The 16,908-nt window shown below is 36.5% G+C and overlaps 1 protein-coding gene across 1 annotated transcript in view; it reads right to left on the minus strand.

Moving 5' to 3' along the window:
• LOC123549411 (importin-4-like) overlaps positions 1-16,908 on the minus strand; it is a 61,657-nt gene that overhangs the window by 40,788 nt on the left and 3,961 nt on the right. Inside the window, exons 2-9 of the mRNA XM_045337485.2 lie at positions 10,360-10,446; positions 9,836-9,921; positions 7,641-7,682; positions 7,307-7,439; positions 4,637-4,882; positions 3,977-4,078; positions 1,398-1,481; positions 779-913 (exon numbers count right to left, since the gene is read on the minus strand). Of these exons, the coding sequence (XP_045193420.2) occupies positions 779-913; positions 1,398-1,481; positions 3,977-4,078; positions 4,637-4,882; positions 7,307-7,439; positions 7,641-7,682; positions 9,836-9,921; positions 10,360-10,446 (915 nt within the window). The remainder of the gene's footprint in view (positions 1-778; positions 914-1,397; positions 1,482-3,976; positions 4,079-4,636; positions 4,883-7,306; positions 7,440-7,640; positions 7,683-9,835; positions 9,922-10,359; positions 10,447-16,908) is intronic.

Below are 16,908 nucleotides of genomic sequence, written 5' to 3' on the forward strand. Positions count from 1 at the left end.
TATGACCCTATCACAAACAGAGCCGGAAGTAGAAAGTTCTGGAGGTCAGGCAAATGTTACCAGGACACTTGTCTTAACGTGGCGCGATGTTTTAAGGAAGGTTCGGTGAGTGATTCATAGAGAGGGCGACATAATACTTTTAATACTTTCTGCACCGCATACTTATCTGATGTTGTCATTTCTGAAAGTGCATGCGACTGTTACTTTCAAAATTACATCACTAATTTAACATCAGTGATGTCTAAGACTTGAAACGCAAAATAATTTCTTGCCACACATTGCTTTTAATGATGATATAAATTTTAATCCTGTGATTTGTATATCGGGCAAGTTACATGACTTTAAAAGGTAACTGCTTCTTTTTGTAGGAGGAAAACTAAGTGTGCGCTGACTAGCACTAGTCCTGTTGAGTATACATTGAAATAACACCAGTTGAAATAATTATTTGATGCATTGCTTATTTTCAAAATAATAAAAAAAGTTCGTAATTTTCTGGGACAACCCTCGTAAAGTGGTTAATGATTACTGCTGTTTTAGAGAACAAACTCTGTAATGTACCCAAGATAAATGTACACTTTCCATCAAATTGTATTATACAAGCACTAAAATACTGCCAAATAAACCAAAATCGTCAGGCTACCAGATAAAAATATTGGTCACCCATAGGCTACCAATAAATCTACAGATTTCAACTTTCACCTCTTGCACAAACATTTGAAAATACGACAATGTCTTGTCTATTACTTACAAACAAACAAGTTTTAAGCCTATGACATACCTGTGATGCTATTTGTGAAGGTCTCTGACTTTCCACATCATCTTCATCATCATCATCCTCATCGTCATAGGTCTCACACATCACCGGAAACATCACATTCAGAATGGGAAGTACCAACTGATTCTTTAAAATTTGCTAAAACAAAAAATAAGGATATATACGTTTGGTTACATACTGAAAGGAATTACTTCAACACTAGGGTAGACAGTTTTTACAGGAACATTTATTTATTTGTGTTTTATGGCGCACCAACACAGTATAGGTTATACAGCACCAAACAGGACTACAAATTTTGGTTTCACATCTCATTTACATCGAAATAAAAACACAAGGTATGGAATCAAAATTTGCATACCAGCTGGAATCACAGAGTTACAGCAAAACCAAGTGTTAAGACCCTATTAGTCGCCTCTTACGATCATGCAAGGGTAAGGCAGTGGTTCCAATTCTTTTTATACACAGATCGTCCCAGAACCACATGGGGCTTCACATGATCAGCTTCATAACTACTGATATTCATATATAATGTAACATTTGCAAGCAAATATAGAAAGGTAAATTATGAGTCTACTACATTTACAAGTGGAAGTCCATATCATTCATAAGTACTTGTATTTACCTTTTTCCTTAGTCTTGTAAGGGAGCATATAAATGACATGGCTTTTACTCGAATTCCATCTTCTAATGTATTGTTTGCAGCAATCTAAAATATATTTTTAAAAACTGAAAATATAGACAAATAAGCATACTAGAATATCTTGATGCATCTCAAAGGATTTTGTTAGATTTTAGTCACATGTGGCACCAGCTTGATTTTATCGTCTCTAACAGTGCATGAAGACCAGGTGCCCCTCTTGTCTCATTTAATTGTTTGGGGTTAGTGCCGTTTTCAACAGGTTTTTCAGTTATGTAATGGTACTAACCCTGCTCTAAACTAGTAATTTCCATTTTTTCCACAAGAATCAGGGATTTGGGTTGAATAACTTCAAATGCAATGTCTTTTACCAGATCCTGGAGGACATGTGCTTTGCCACGGGAACAATGTCACAACCATGTGATCAACATATTTGCAGTCTCCCTACTTTGATAAGTGGACAGACAACCCTCATGTCTCTTAGCTTAGTTTCAGGCATAGCCTGGTGGCAATAAGGGTAGTATCAGCTTTTCAATTAGCCAACTGGGTGGCTCTACGACATCAAAGTACTGAATCCTGGTATCAACCCATAGTACCAGCGACCAAATCACGGTTTATACAGCACTGCCTCAAGAATGTTATTCTTTGATCTACAGGGGAGGCTAGGAGTAAATTTGACATCTCCTGTACTCTTCATATTGCTGAGTATACTACCATCTATAGTTCCTGGTTTCCAAACACAATCACAATCCAGTTAACTTTTCTTATACTTTTTCTTATAATATGGAACCGAGGACATTAGCAGCATAGGCACTGCATGAAACATACAATAACATGTCTGATTTCGGCTACCTGTTAAACACACTGAGAATATACTTAAGAGCACTTAACAGTAGTTAATACACTGTGAGATCATTTTTACTTGTTGTGGATTAACAATTTGGACTTTTACAGTTGTACTTATTCATAAATTTAATACCCTGTCAAACTAACATCTAAACACTGTACCTTGGACTTGAGATGTTCAGTGGTAATAACTCACCTCCAGACAGGAGAGTACTTAGGACTTGAGGTTCAAATTAATAATTACAACTTCATATTCTAACATTTCAACAAACTCGCCTCAAAACAGAAGAGTACTGTGGACTTGACAATCAAATTAATAATAACAACTTCCAACTAGAGCTGCTTTTGAGAAAAGCGAATGTCTCCCACAACTGCCAAATCATCTAAATAGCAAGTCAGTCTTTATATACTGTTTACTCACTACAATTCAAGGGCCAGAACTCCAAAATGCCTGGATCAATTCAACTCATTATCGAACTTGTCCGAGGTCTTATGGTCAAACACATTTTGTTCAAATTTGGTGAAGATCGGATGAGAAATGTTCGACTTAGAGTGCGTACAAGAGCAGAAAGGCCGATTGTTTGGTAATCCAAAGGCCGTAACTCCAAAATGCCTGAACAGATTTGGCTAGTTATCGAACCTGGCTGAGGTCTCATGGTCAAACACATTTTGTTCAGGTTTGGTGAAGTTCTGATAAGAAATGTTTGACAAGAGTGCGGACAAGAGTAAAAAGGCAGATTTTTGGTAATTCAAGGGCCGTAACTCCAATATGCCTGGACCGATTTGGCTAGTTATCGAACTTGGCCGAGGTCTTATGGTCAAACACATTTTGTTCAAGTTTGGTAAAGATCAGATGAGAAATGTTTGGCTTAGAGTTCGGACAAGCTTTGTGACAGACAGACACACACACATACAGATAGACACACAGACTGGTGTAAATCAGTATGTCTCCCACACCAATGTCTGGTGGGAGACATAATTCTAACCTCTCAACAAAATCACCTCCAGACAGAAGAGTACGGTGAACTTGAGGTTTGAATTAATAATTACAACTTTACAATTAACATCTCAACAAACTCACCTCCAAACAGAAGAGAACTGTGGACTTGAGGTTTGAATTAATAATTACAACTTCACATTCTAGCATCTTAACAAACTCACCTCCATACAGAAGAGAACTGTGGACTTGAGGTTTGAATTAATAATTACAACTTCAAATTCTAGCATCTTAAACTCACCTCCAGACAGAAGAGTACTGTGGACTTGAGGTTTGAATTAATAATTACAACTTCACATTCTAGCATCTTAACAAATTCACCTCCAGACAGAAGAGTACTGTGGACTTGAGGTTTGAATTAATAATTACAACTTCACATTCTAGCATCTTAACAAACTCACCTCCAGACAGACGAGTACTGTGGACTTGAGGTTTGAATTAATAATTACAACTTCACATTCTAGCATCTTAACAAACTCACCTCCAGACAGAAGAGTACTGTGGACTTGAGGTTTGAATTAATAATTACAACTTCACATTCTAGCATCTTAACAAACTCACTTCCAGACAGAAGAGTACTGTGGACTTGAGGTTTGAATTAATAATTACAACTTTACATTTTAACATCTCAACAAACTCACCTCCAAACAGAAGAGAACTGTGGACTTGAGGTTTGAATTAATAATTACAACTTTATATTCTAGCATCTTAACAAACTCACCTCCAGACAGAAGAGTACTGTGGACTTCAGATGTGGAGTTATAATAACAACTTCACATTCTAGCATCTCATCAAATACTTCAAATGCTTCACACGCCTTCTCCTACAATAAAATGAACATGTTGAAAAAGAAAGTAACAAAATATGTCGCAAGTAAGTGACGAGGTACTGCCCTTGCCTATGGCTTACAATTAAACATCAAGGTTTCTGTCGGCAACCATTAACTTTGGAGGTACAGACCAGACTTGCTCACAACACACTTTCTCCTCATGCTCAACACCTACCCAAAGTTAAATTACAATCACTTCATTGTTTAAGTCATACATAAAACACTAAAATGTTCCTGAAACAGATGAAAACAGTAATACTATCAGTGTTATAACTGTATGCTTCCCTTGAAGAGATACAAACTATCTACCATTTATCCATACAATCACTATTTTCCACACTTCCAATGTATTACAAGTCATTTCACAATAGAAAGGTTGTGTAAATATTCAACTGACAAAAAAAAATATGCATTCCTCTTACACCTACTTTACTCGCTTTCAAGATTTTTCGAGTTTAAAAATCAAGCCATAAATTTCAGATCCAAAATGTTGTTGAATACCAGTCCAAGGGCAACAAGGAAACCAGGTAACTGTTTCAGGTAATTGTTTACCTGATCTACAAGAATTAAATTCTTGATGACTTGAAGAATCTGGGGAACAATTTGTTGAACAGGCTTCAATGCATCATCTCCCACATAGAACACAACCTCAGACAAGGTTTTAATGGCATAGAATGGAGCAAGACTGCTCTGCTGGTCTGTTAGAACTCCAGATACCAGGGCTACCATGTCAGTCAGATGAGGTTTGAGCTGTTCAGCTGCTGAGGAAGCCACAGAATACAGCAGGTACATACCAATCTGAAATCATATATTTGCACAACTACAGTGAAGTTAGAATTATAAGCTGACTTATATACCCTTGCTTATCACTATATCTTGAAATAAATAAAATGATTATGTTTTGTAAACACTCATGTACCTGTTTGTCTAAAATTTTTGTAAAAGTTATAGAAAATTTAACAACTGAAAATAGTTTTTCTATAAGCAAGTATATTATTATGTGAATTGACTCAAGTTAATACTTACGCATTTTGTACAATATATAACAAACAATGAAAGGAAAATAACACCTGAAAAGTTCTGATTACATTTTTGTTTTTCTTTACTTTCGTGGGAGCTCAGTGGTTAAATGTTTCAACCGTCGTTTATGTTGCGTTTGTCAATTAACCTAACCAGTGTTCCTCTATTCAGTACCAGTAATATTCTCTGCAAGTAATTGCCAACTCCTTCACATAATCAGAGGTGGAAAACAAAATTTTGAGCCGTGCCATGAGAAAACCAACCTAGTGGCTTTGCGACCAGCATGGATCCAGACCAGCCTGCGCATTCATGCAGTCTGGTCAGGATCCATGCTGTTCGCTAACAGTTTCTCTAATTACAATAGGTTTTGAAAGCAAACAGCATGGATCCTGACCAGACTGCGCAGGCTGGTCTAGATCCATGCTGGTCGCAAAGCCACTATGTTGGTTTTCTCATGGCATGGGTCATTAATAATTTCAGAAATCTTTTCAATCAAATCATCTCAGACCATATGCCTCAAACAAGGAAAGAATTTGCAATGCCACAAGTTGTATACCTGCACTTTCCATGCAAATATAAGTAAACAGAGAAATTTATTAAACTAGAGCTATCACTAAAGGTGATGAATGTACCCCCCACATGCACTGACACAGTACATTGCAATTTGACACACAAGATTGCATAATTATGTGGACTGTATGTATACAGACTGTATGTATACAGTATAGTAACAAAAAACAAAGTCCCATAACTATGCAGAATATTTATCTAAAAGAATGTAACATGCACCATGCACAACTAGGGTTGGTACTGATCACTTGTGTGAAGTTTCATTAAATTGTGTGCAAGGGTTTGGTAGATTAGGCACGCACAAGATTGCATCTGCAATTTTTGTCGCTGAAAGAACCTAACATGCCCCATGCACAACTACTGTTGTTACTGATCATTTGTGTGAAGTTTCATTAAACTGTGTCAAGGGGATGAGAAGAGATGGTGCGCACAAGATTGTGTCTATGTATATAGTATAGTAACAAAAAAACAAAGTCCCATAACTCTGCAAATTTTTTTTCTGAAAGAACCTAACATGCCCCATGCACAACTACTGTTGTTACTGATCACTTGTGTGAAGTTTCATTAAACTGTGTCAAGGGGATGAGGAGAGATGGTGCGCACAAGATTGTGTCTATGTATATAGTATAGTAACAAACAAGAGCTGTCTCCATAGGATGACACATGCCCCCCGATGGTACTTTGAATGAATAGTTATGGCCGATGTTAGAGTTTAGGACCTTTGACCTACGGACCTGGGTCTTGCGCGCGACACGTCGTCTTACTGTGGTACACATTCATGCCCAATAATTTTAAAATCCATGCATGAATGACAAAGATATGGACCGGACACGCCCATCAATGCACTATCATGAAATATAACCTTTAACGTCTAAGTGTGACCTTGACCTTTGAGCTACGGACCTGGGTCTTGCGCATGACACAACGTCTTATTGTGGTACACATTCATGCCAAGTTATTTGAAAATCCATCCATGGATGACAAAGATATGGACCGGACATGAATGCACTATCATGAAAAATGACCTTTAACATCTAAGTGCGACCTTGACCTTTGAGCTACTGACCTGGGTCTTGCGCGCGACACGTGGTCTTACTGTGGTACACATTCATGCCAAGTTATTTGAAAATCCATCCATGGATGACAAAGATATGGACCGGACACGAATGCACTATCATGAAAAATGACCTTTAACGTCTAAGTGTGACCTTGACCTTTGAGCTACGGACCTGGGTCTTGCGCGCGACATGTCGTCTTACTGTGGTACACATTCATGCCAAGTTATTTAAAAAACCATCCATGGATGACAAAGATATGGACCGGCCACGAAAATTGCGGACAGACTGACAGACGGTTCAAAAACTATATGCCTCCCTTCGGGGGCATAAAAAACAAAGTCCCATAACTATGCAAATTTTTTTTCTAAAAGAACCTAACATGCCCCATGCACAACTACTGTTGGTACTGATCACTTGTGTGAAGTTTCATTAAATTCTGTCAAGGGGATAAGGAGAGATGGTGTGCACAAGATTGCATCTACGGACAGACAGACAGACAACCTGAAACCAGTATACACCCCCCTTACAACTTTGTTGTTGGGGGGTACAATGACCATTAAAACAAACAGCTTACCTCCCTGTGTTGCGGGACATCACTTTTCACATGCTGACTGATGAATACAAACAGTTGAGGCCACGCATTGTTGGGCAGGTCATGTTTGGCAGCAGCAGCTACAACCTGAGCAATGGCCACTCTTACAATTTTTCTACAAAATGTCATTAAACATTAAAATGTCACCAGTAGTGATAAATGACAAATTCCAATAATGAATCTAGATATTTATTAAATTTCCTATGAAAGAACTCTCCAAACAAACCTTTACAAAACTTTTTTTTAATGAATACATTAAAAAAAATTTCGTACGATTTTAAAATAATTTAAGAAGTGAAATGGAAGTTAGACTTACTCTGGCTCTTGTAACAGCAACTGCAGGATATTTTCTCTAATCCTGAAAAAGATAAATCCAATTTTAGTCTCTGATCAACAAGCATGCCTTAAGACTGATGCCAAATGATAATTTAGAAAGTTTTTAAGCTTTTGAGTGGAAACAATCTTTACCAGATAGTCCTTTTGAAGTTGGACCTACTGACCACCAATAGACGACATCTCTTAAGTATTCGCAATCACTAAAAGAATTTGGAGGTAAGTAGACCAAAGGGTTCTAAAGTGGAATCAGGACTGCAGCCTAAGCCAAAGCTCTCTTTAGTTACAGAGTGGAAAATGGTTTCAGTCTCGATGTTACTGTGACCTTGACCTTAGATCTACTGACCACCATAGCATATTTCTACTTATTAACTATTTGTTGGAAACTACATGGTCTACTGCTGGATCACCAACACTGTTGTCACACAGAACAACTAACAATAATGGTTAAACCAGAATATACCCTTATTCTTCTTCGTAAAAAGGAAATTGCGTAGAAGCTCAATTTTTTAGTCTGGTAACCACATGTTTCTTTTCTGCTCTAATCAATATTTTTCTTTAAGGCTAAAAAAAAAAATATGTGTGGTTCAGTTAACATTGGTAAAAAAAATAGGGTAGGTAGGTAGGCTTTTTTTTTTTTTTTTTTTTTTTTCCCCTTCGACGCCAGTTGGTACAGACATAGTTGGTCACAATTCTGTGAGATATGCACATGGAAAGCATCTCAACAATATATGCAATTCTAAGTGGCATTCTGTTATAAATAGGCTACTACATGGCCAGTTTTCGAGTTGTCTGATTATGAATTTCCATAAATACATCTCCAACGAGGGACGTGTGAAGCATTGCCTTTATAATGCGTTTCTGGTCACCGTGAATACATTTTCCCACTGTCACGGCGAGAACACTAGCCGCTGCCATGTTGAAATCGTAATCGATAAGACGCTTGCATTGATTCGTACTCAATATTTTTCGTACCAGGTTAAAAACCACAAAAAACTATAAACAAGAGCACCGCCTTGCGGGTGCTGACGCTCATCTGATTTTTTTTGTATAATAGAAATATTATCCTACCCATGATTTTCTTAGTCTAAAAAGGGCCATCACTCTTGCAAAAAGCAGGATAGAGTTATGTTTCTTGATGTACACTGTCCACTTATGATGGTGAAAAACTGTTGCAAGTTTTAAAGCAATAGCTTTGATAGTTTATGAGAAAAGTTGACTTAAACATAATATTCAACCAAGAAAATGATTTTTTTAAGTCCAAAAGGGGCAATAATTATTGCAAAAAGCAGGATGGAGTTATGTTGCTTGCTGTACAGGGTCAGCTTATGATGGTGAACAAGAGTTGCAAGTTTTAAAGCAATAGCTTTGATAGTTTAAGAGAAAAAGTTGACCTAAACATAAAACTTAACCAAGAAATCTGATATTTTCTAAGTCCAAAAGGGGCCATAAATCTTGCAAAAAGCAGGATGGAGTTATGTTTCTTGCTGTACAGGGTCAGCTTATGATGGTGAACAAGTGTTGCAAGTTTTAAAGGAATAGCTTTGATAGTTTAGGATAAAAGCTGACCTAAACATAAAACTTAACCAAGAAAACTGATTTTCTAAGTCCAAAAGGGGCAATAATTCTTGCAAAAAGCAAGATGGAGTTATGTTTCTAGATGTACAGGGTCTGCTTATGATGGTGAACAAGTATTCCAAGTTTCAAAGCAAAAGCTTTGATAGTTTAGGAGAAAAGTTGACCTAAACATAAAACTTAACCAAGAAATCTAATATTTTCTAAGTACAAAAGGGGCCATAAATCTTGCAAAAAGCAAGATGGAGTTATGTTTCTTGCTATACAGGGTCAGCTTATGATGGTGAACAAGTATTCCAAGTTTCAAAGCAATAGCTTTGATAGTTTAGGCGAAAAGCTGACCTAAACATAAAACTTAACCAGGCAACGCCGACGCCGACAACCGCTCAAGTGATGACAATAACTCAACATTTTTTTTCAAAAAATCAGATGAGCTAAAAAGTGTTAGGGTCGGCGATGAAAAAATAGGGTCGGTCGGGTTACCTGAACCACACATATTTTTTTTTTAGCCTAATTAAAATTAACAATCTCCTCATACAGACAACCCTCTATCACCAAATATATTTTGGAATACAAAAGGAACATTGATACACAAAAACATACGTAGGTGCAATGTCTCCTTGTAGAGCTGCCCACTGTTTACTTTTGAGGATCTTCTTCCGTAGCAAGATGGCGGCATACTGGCGCACCTAAACAACAAAATATATCTGTTAACTTTATAAATATTCTTAAGAGCTTGTTAATGACAACGATAAAAATCTTCTTTCAATCATTGTTGACTCCCTCTAAAGCAAAATTTCTTTCTTCAAAGTCAGGACTGAAATGGAGCTCAAACCATTTAATATTTGTTGGATTTAAATTTAATGTCTCAAAAATACAAGATAGTCTTGTGACTTTCCTGCTTTTAATTCTGCAGAAAGATTCTGAGCTTGTCAAGCATAGTTTTCCAATTTGTTACCTCTCACAAACAGATCTGATTAATTTTTGTCTGCTTGTTTGCATCATAGTGTAACCTCTGACAAAAATTTCTTATTCATAGATTTTATTTTGCAAAGAAATTACATTAAAGTTGACATGGAAAAGTTTAAGTATCCTGGAAACAAAAAGTTATTATTTGCCAGGGTTACCTGTGCATTCTGTGATGTTCCAAGCACCTGACAGAGACCAGAAACAAAGCTTTGTTCTTTATATAGGCTCTTCAACTTTTGGGTGGACTGAAAAGAAAAAAAAAGTTATAATTTCTATGAGTTCTCACTGACCTAATACTAGACTTCCTAAATAAACATCAACATAATGCTTTTTATGTTTGACAAAACTATTCATTTTTGACAAAAAAAATCCATAGCTGCTTTTGAGAAAAGCGTGTGTCTCCCACAACTGCCTAATCATGCCTAATAGAAATATTAAGTCAGTTTTTATATACTGTTTACTTGCTACAAATATACCCATAGTATGAAGAGTAAAAAGGCTGATTTTGGGTAATTCTAGGACCATAATTCTGAAGTGCCTTGGGCGATTTGGCTAGTTAATGAACTTGGCTGAGGAGTTATGGCCAAAAACATTTGGTTCAAATTAGTGAAAATCAGATGAGAACTGTTCGACTGCAGACAAGAGTAAAAAGGCCAATTTCGGTAATTCAAGGGCCATAATTCCGAAGTGCCTGGCTAGTTATCTAACTTGGACAAGGTTAAACACATTTTGTTCAAGTTTAGTGAAGATCGGATGAGAAATATCCGACTTTAGAGTGCAGACAAGATTTGTGACAGAGACACAGACAGGAATAAATTAATATGTCTTCCACACCACTGTTTGGCGGGAGACATAAATGCCAGTATTTATTAACATTTTACAGTTCTTGCAAACCATTCAGACTAGTATTTTTCATAATCATCCAAAAAACAATATATACACTCTTTTATAATTTATCTGGCAACACTACTAACAAGAGCTCTGCCAAGCGGGGCAATATACGCCCGAAGGATTACATCATAGGATGGGAGCAAAATTTAAAGAACTTGACTTTTGTAGCCCAAAGGAGTGGAACAACAAAAGGAAAACTTCAAAAAACAAATCTAAGTCCATAAAAAATTATACAAAGTCCACAAAAAAATCCTTATCAGGTACAGGTATGTAAAAATACACCTAAAAATTAGAGGTACCATCCATGTTGTACCATAGAAAAGTGGTCTCTGCTTTTCCCTATGGCCAATAATAAAAAATTTCAAAATAAGCTATTTACAGTAACATAAAAGGGAAATAATTCAAAATTTTTTTTATTGTAAGTGAACAAAAAAGAGATCAGATCTGCCAAATAAAAACAAGAGCACTGCAATGCAATATACACAAAGCAAAGTCATATATGACCTTTGACCCTTAAGTGTGACCTTGACCTTGAAGCAAGTCATCCGGAACATGCGCCCTGCACATCGTCTCAGTGTGGTGAACATTTCTGCCAAGTTTCTTTGAAATCCTTCCAGTAGTTCAAGAGTTACAGAGCGGACACGAAACAAACTGATATGACTTTCGACCCCTAAGTGTGACCTTGACCTTGAAGCGAGTCGTCCGGAACATGGGCTCTGCACGTTGTCTTGGTGTGGTGAACATTTGTGTCAAGTTTCTCTGAAATCCTTCCAAGGGGTTCAAGAGTTACAGAGCGGACACGAAACAAACTGATATGACCTGTGACTCCTAAGTGTGACCTTGACCTTGAAGCAAGACATCCAAAACATGCGCTCTGCACGTCGTCTTGGTGTGGTGAACATTTGTGTCAAGTTTCCTTGAAATCCTTCAAGTGGTTCAAGAGTTACAGAGCGGACACGAAATTGCTAACGCACGTTCCTACATATGGATACTTATGTGGCTACTCTTTTGTTCTCTCTATTGTTCTTTTAGCCACATAAGAGAAAATTAGCCACATAAAAGCCTTACGGAATGAATGACATCAAAGAAAAAGTACAGTTACCTATTGTTCCTATAGCCACCTAAGTATGCAAATGTGAGCTCGGACAGACAGACGGTCGGACAGACAAACACCAGCGTCGTAGACTCGTAACATAATACGTCCCTTCGGGCGTATAACAATGAAGTTAAGTCTTGAGAAGCAATCTTGTCATATATCTGGATAAAAATCAGCAACTTTGTTAAATATACATGGGACTTAAGTCACTTGTGACCATGAATCTGACATTTGCAGGCCTCGACCTTTGCGGTGGACCGTTGGACCGACGCAACCAAACTATCGGCAGGTCCACTAACTATCAAAAGTTGGGTAGACCGACGGTCAACCAATTTTCAGTCACGGTCTGCAAATAAAATAAACCCTTAAGAGTAAACAAATAGGGGGGAAAATCGTACCCATATCGGCGAATTCACAAAACGAAAGTTGATTTTGTCTTAATTACGGCATTCTACCGTTATAAGCATTGGCGAGTTAAAGTCAGGAGAGCACGAATGGACTACTCCACCGATCGGGCGAGTGGTTTTTACGTGGTATTTACCAAATTGATAAATTACATCAGGCAAAATTACCTGGATTGACTGGAATTTACCCGCGAATCGTTAAAATATCAAAACGTCATGCTGGTAATTTTCCATTCCACAAGCACGTGCGCCCTATCGTAATGTCTAATTTACATCGCGGTTACTTTTGACACAAAAAACGCGCGTAGTGCATTCATTTTTTAATATAATCGCTTTAAATTTTCAACACCGCTTGAGAACTAATACAGTTTGAATTCTATAACAATTTTAATAAGATATCGACAGGAGTGTAGGCAAAATGCTTTAAAAACTATCAAATTTTCATATAATGTTCTGTAAAATTTCAAACAGCGCGATCTTGATTATTTATTTCTTTCTTAAAGTAAATAAACGGTACATACTATGGTAATAAAATTCAGACGTTTGACCAGAAAGTACAAAAAACACAATTAAAAAATCTTAAATAATGAAAAAGCGGCAGCAATTTAGATACATGGAGTAAAACGATTTTTGGCAAACAGATTTCTGTTAGCGCGGCAGAATAGGTTACGTGACCTAATGAACGTAAATAGAAATGTGGTTTTAAAATAAAGCAGTTAATGTCGTTGCGGTTTTTAATAAGTTTTAAATGATTCTTTGTACATGTATTTTTTGACACAACACTTTGTTAAACAATAATGTAAATTTCTTGAGGGCAAATAGAGGTAGGACATCCACTATCATCGTTCACGGTTTGACACATTTACATGTCAGTTTATTCGGGATATTGCACATTCGCTTTTAAAAAATTAAAGAAAAAACTTTTTTACTGATTTCTTCTCAACAAATAAAGGAATCGAGAAAGTACGATCAGACAGTGATGTGTCACATGGCGCGAAAACATGACGTAATGCCATGACAATCTCGGGGAAACTACACCGCTTTGATCTCCGCTTCAGATGCCACAATAACCGACACACTTCTTTTAGCTCTTTGAGAGGGTGTTAATTGAAGATGAAAACAAAGCCAATTACTTAGTTTATCATCAGAATAATTACCGATAATTAATTGTTGATGTTTTCTTTTTTCACTTTCAACACGGGTCGGGAGGATGATGATTATTGTGTCCATATTTTGGAACACTTTTCAAAATAATTATTTTTCGGGATAACAGATTGCTACTGTCTTCCATTTTTAATCATTTTAGAAATAAGTCCTTTTGCTTTGAGTCATATGAAGTTATGACGTCTACAACATCAAAATTTATGTGATAGAATTGGAGGTCCACTAAAGTCTGAGCAGGTCTACTAGATTTTAGCAGTTGGTGGACCTGCTGGCAACTGCTGAAAAAAGTTAAGGTCGAGGCCTGATTTGTGGAGCATACGAATACACAGAAACTAATTGCCAAAAGAAAACCTTCAAAAACTTGAAATGCTCTATAAAATGAAAAAAAAAAAACAAAAAAAACAACAAAAAGACAACAAATTAAAACCAACTATCCAATACATTTACTCACATATATGAAGTTCTGAAATTTTCAAAGAACACAATGTCATAAATTTTATCAATCCAATATCTTAAAGCCAGGTCATGCTTAATTTACTAGGATAAAAGTATCATAAATTTATCGTTCACATCAGTAAAACAACTTTCCTGGTGCCACATCAGGAGGTTTCAATGAAAAGAAATCCAGGGCCCCCATTTTTCTTATGACTTGAAAAGTTTGCTGTTTGTATAGAAAAGCAAACAACAGGGTCATGATGACCCAGGATCGTTCACCTGTGAAATATGAGCTACATGTTTCAAATGTCAAACTGACGCTAAAATAATAAGAAAGAAGGCCAGTATGTCATATTCATGGTCAATGAAAATCAGTTTTAAGATCGGTGTGCAAAACTGTACATGTCATTCAAATTTCAAGGCTGCATCTTAAAAAACAAGAAAATAGGTCAGTAGGTCAAGGTCACAGCCAGGTGACCCTTGATCACTAGGGGTCATCAGGAAATTATAATTAAACAGTCTAGGAAATATTATCTGATAATCTTTTAAGTATTTTTTCTATATAACCCATATAACAAGTGACCCCCAGGTAGGGGCCTCTTTTCACCCCAGGGGCATAAGTTGAACAATCAAAATGGTCATTATACTCATAATCCCATCCCAATGGTTAATAAGATGAAAGACATTAACACAAAACAGGTCACATCTTAAATAAGTGCAGCAGTATTTAGCGATAAATCATTAACCAGTGTTTTCCCCACTATTTCGGGAATGAGGCCAGGGCCTTTACAGTTGGGAAAAATGTGTCGTAAAACACCCAAATTGGGATATCTTTAAATTCAGGGTTATTTGAGTTAGCAATACATTTTAGTAAAGTTATCAATATTTATTCATTAAAAACAAAAGCAAATTCTTCTACAAGCTAATATTTATCCCCGCCTGAGCTTGCAATACATAAGACATGACTGTGTTGTTTGTTTCATTATCATTTAAGTAGTTATCCGAATCAGTCATGAATGCAGATTCCAGTCACTGATGCCGTTATTGTTAGTTTTTCTGTACTTTTACTTTTTGTTTCAAACTGACTAGATGTAGCCATTGTAAATGTGGTAGTGACAGTTAAGGTTTGTCTGACAAACACACTTTAACACAGCATCAATTTTGGTGTACTTTTAAGTCACTTTGACTTTTATTGATTTTCTATGATAATACATACAATTGTTGACTGCATGTTTACAATCAGCAGACGCTTACATTATCATGCCTTTCAATGACGTGGTTTAAGGGGAAGTAACTACAACTGACTGTTTATGGAACAAAAACCATTTATAACAACATCAATGTAATTTATTTTGGAACCCACTTTTCCTGACTGTCTTTTCAGGCATTTTCTAAACTTTCAATTGGGAATATGGAGTTAAAATTGGGGGGAAAAAAATACTATTTTTCATTGGGACTGGGCCCCAAATTGACCCGGAAAAAAAAACAACAACTGTATTAGTCAATTTAGCGAATGTTTCACGAGATAACGGCAATTTTTTCCTTATAGTACCGAATATCGGACCCGTTCACAATTGCAAAAGGTCTTTCACAATTTTCAAATTGGGTCCACTGGACAACTGGTGTGAAAATCTCTTAATATAGTATACTGTTTTATGATATTACTTGATCTTCACTGCTGTCAACAAAATACGTGAGAAATATTACAATTGTGAAAAATTTTGCTCCATTTACAAGGTATTTCGAGTATGTAAGCTGTGGCTTCCAGCTTCGTATGATAAAAAATAAACATCGCATAATGAATATGGGAACCAGCTGATTCCAGGGTACACTGCCGAAACATATAAATCACACGAAGGCGGCAGCCATAGCTGACGTAGTCAAAAGATTTTGTAAATGGAGCAATTTTTTTGACAACTGCAGAATTCCTTGTGTATTCTGTTGACAGCACTGAAAATCCAGTACTATCTTGAATATCATCTTGAAGAAAAATATGTACTGTACTGAAGAACATCAAAATTCTATGGGAAAGTTGCAAATTAGTAAATATGAGATGTTTTTTCAAGGTGGACGGGTGTACAAGATATTTCTGGCTAACATTTATTTGTGTATTTTTAAGCTAGTGAGAAAATATATATGTTTTTGAGCTAGTTCAAATAAGTTTAACATTGTGTGATTTTGGTCTGGGTCTGCATATATAATGATGATACAAATATATCACTGCACCTCGTAATTTAACGCAACCTATTTCAACGCCATTTTTGTTTTGACCTCCTTGATTCCTTATTGCACTCTCTGAATGGAAACTGTGTTTCAAATTTGAAATTATTCATAATTATACATGTTCCCTGAAAATAACATTATAATCATATTTACTAACAAGAGGACCATGATGGTCCTGAATCGCTCACCTATCTCCACATGACCCAGTGTTCAACTGAGTATGACATCGTTATTTCTATTATTTGACATAGTGACCTAGTTTTTGAGCACATGTGACCTAGATATCATCAAGATAAAAAATTCTGACCAATTTTCATGAAGATCCATTGAAAAATATGGCCTCTAGAGAGGTCACAAGGTTTTTCTATTATTTGACCTAATGACCTAGTTTTGGAAGGCACGTGACCCACTTTTAAACTTGACCTAGATATCATCAAGGTGAACATTCTCACCAATTTTCATGAAGATCTCGTGAAAAATATGGCCTCTAGAGA

Source organism: Mercenaria mercenaria, chromosome 6, assembly GCF_021730395.1.
Source record: "Mercenaria mercenaria strain notata chromosome 6, MADL_Memer_1, whole genome shotgun sequence".
Classification (NCBI taxonomy): domain Eukaryota; kingdom Metazoa; phylum Mollusca; class Bivalvia; order Venerida; family Veneridae; genus Mercenaria; species Mercenaria mercenaria.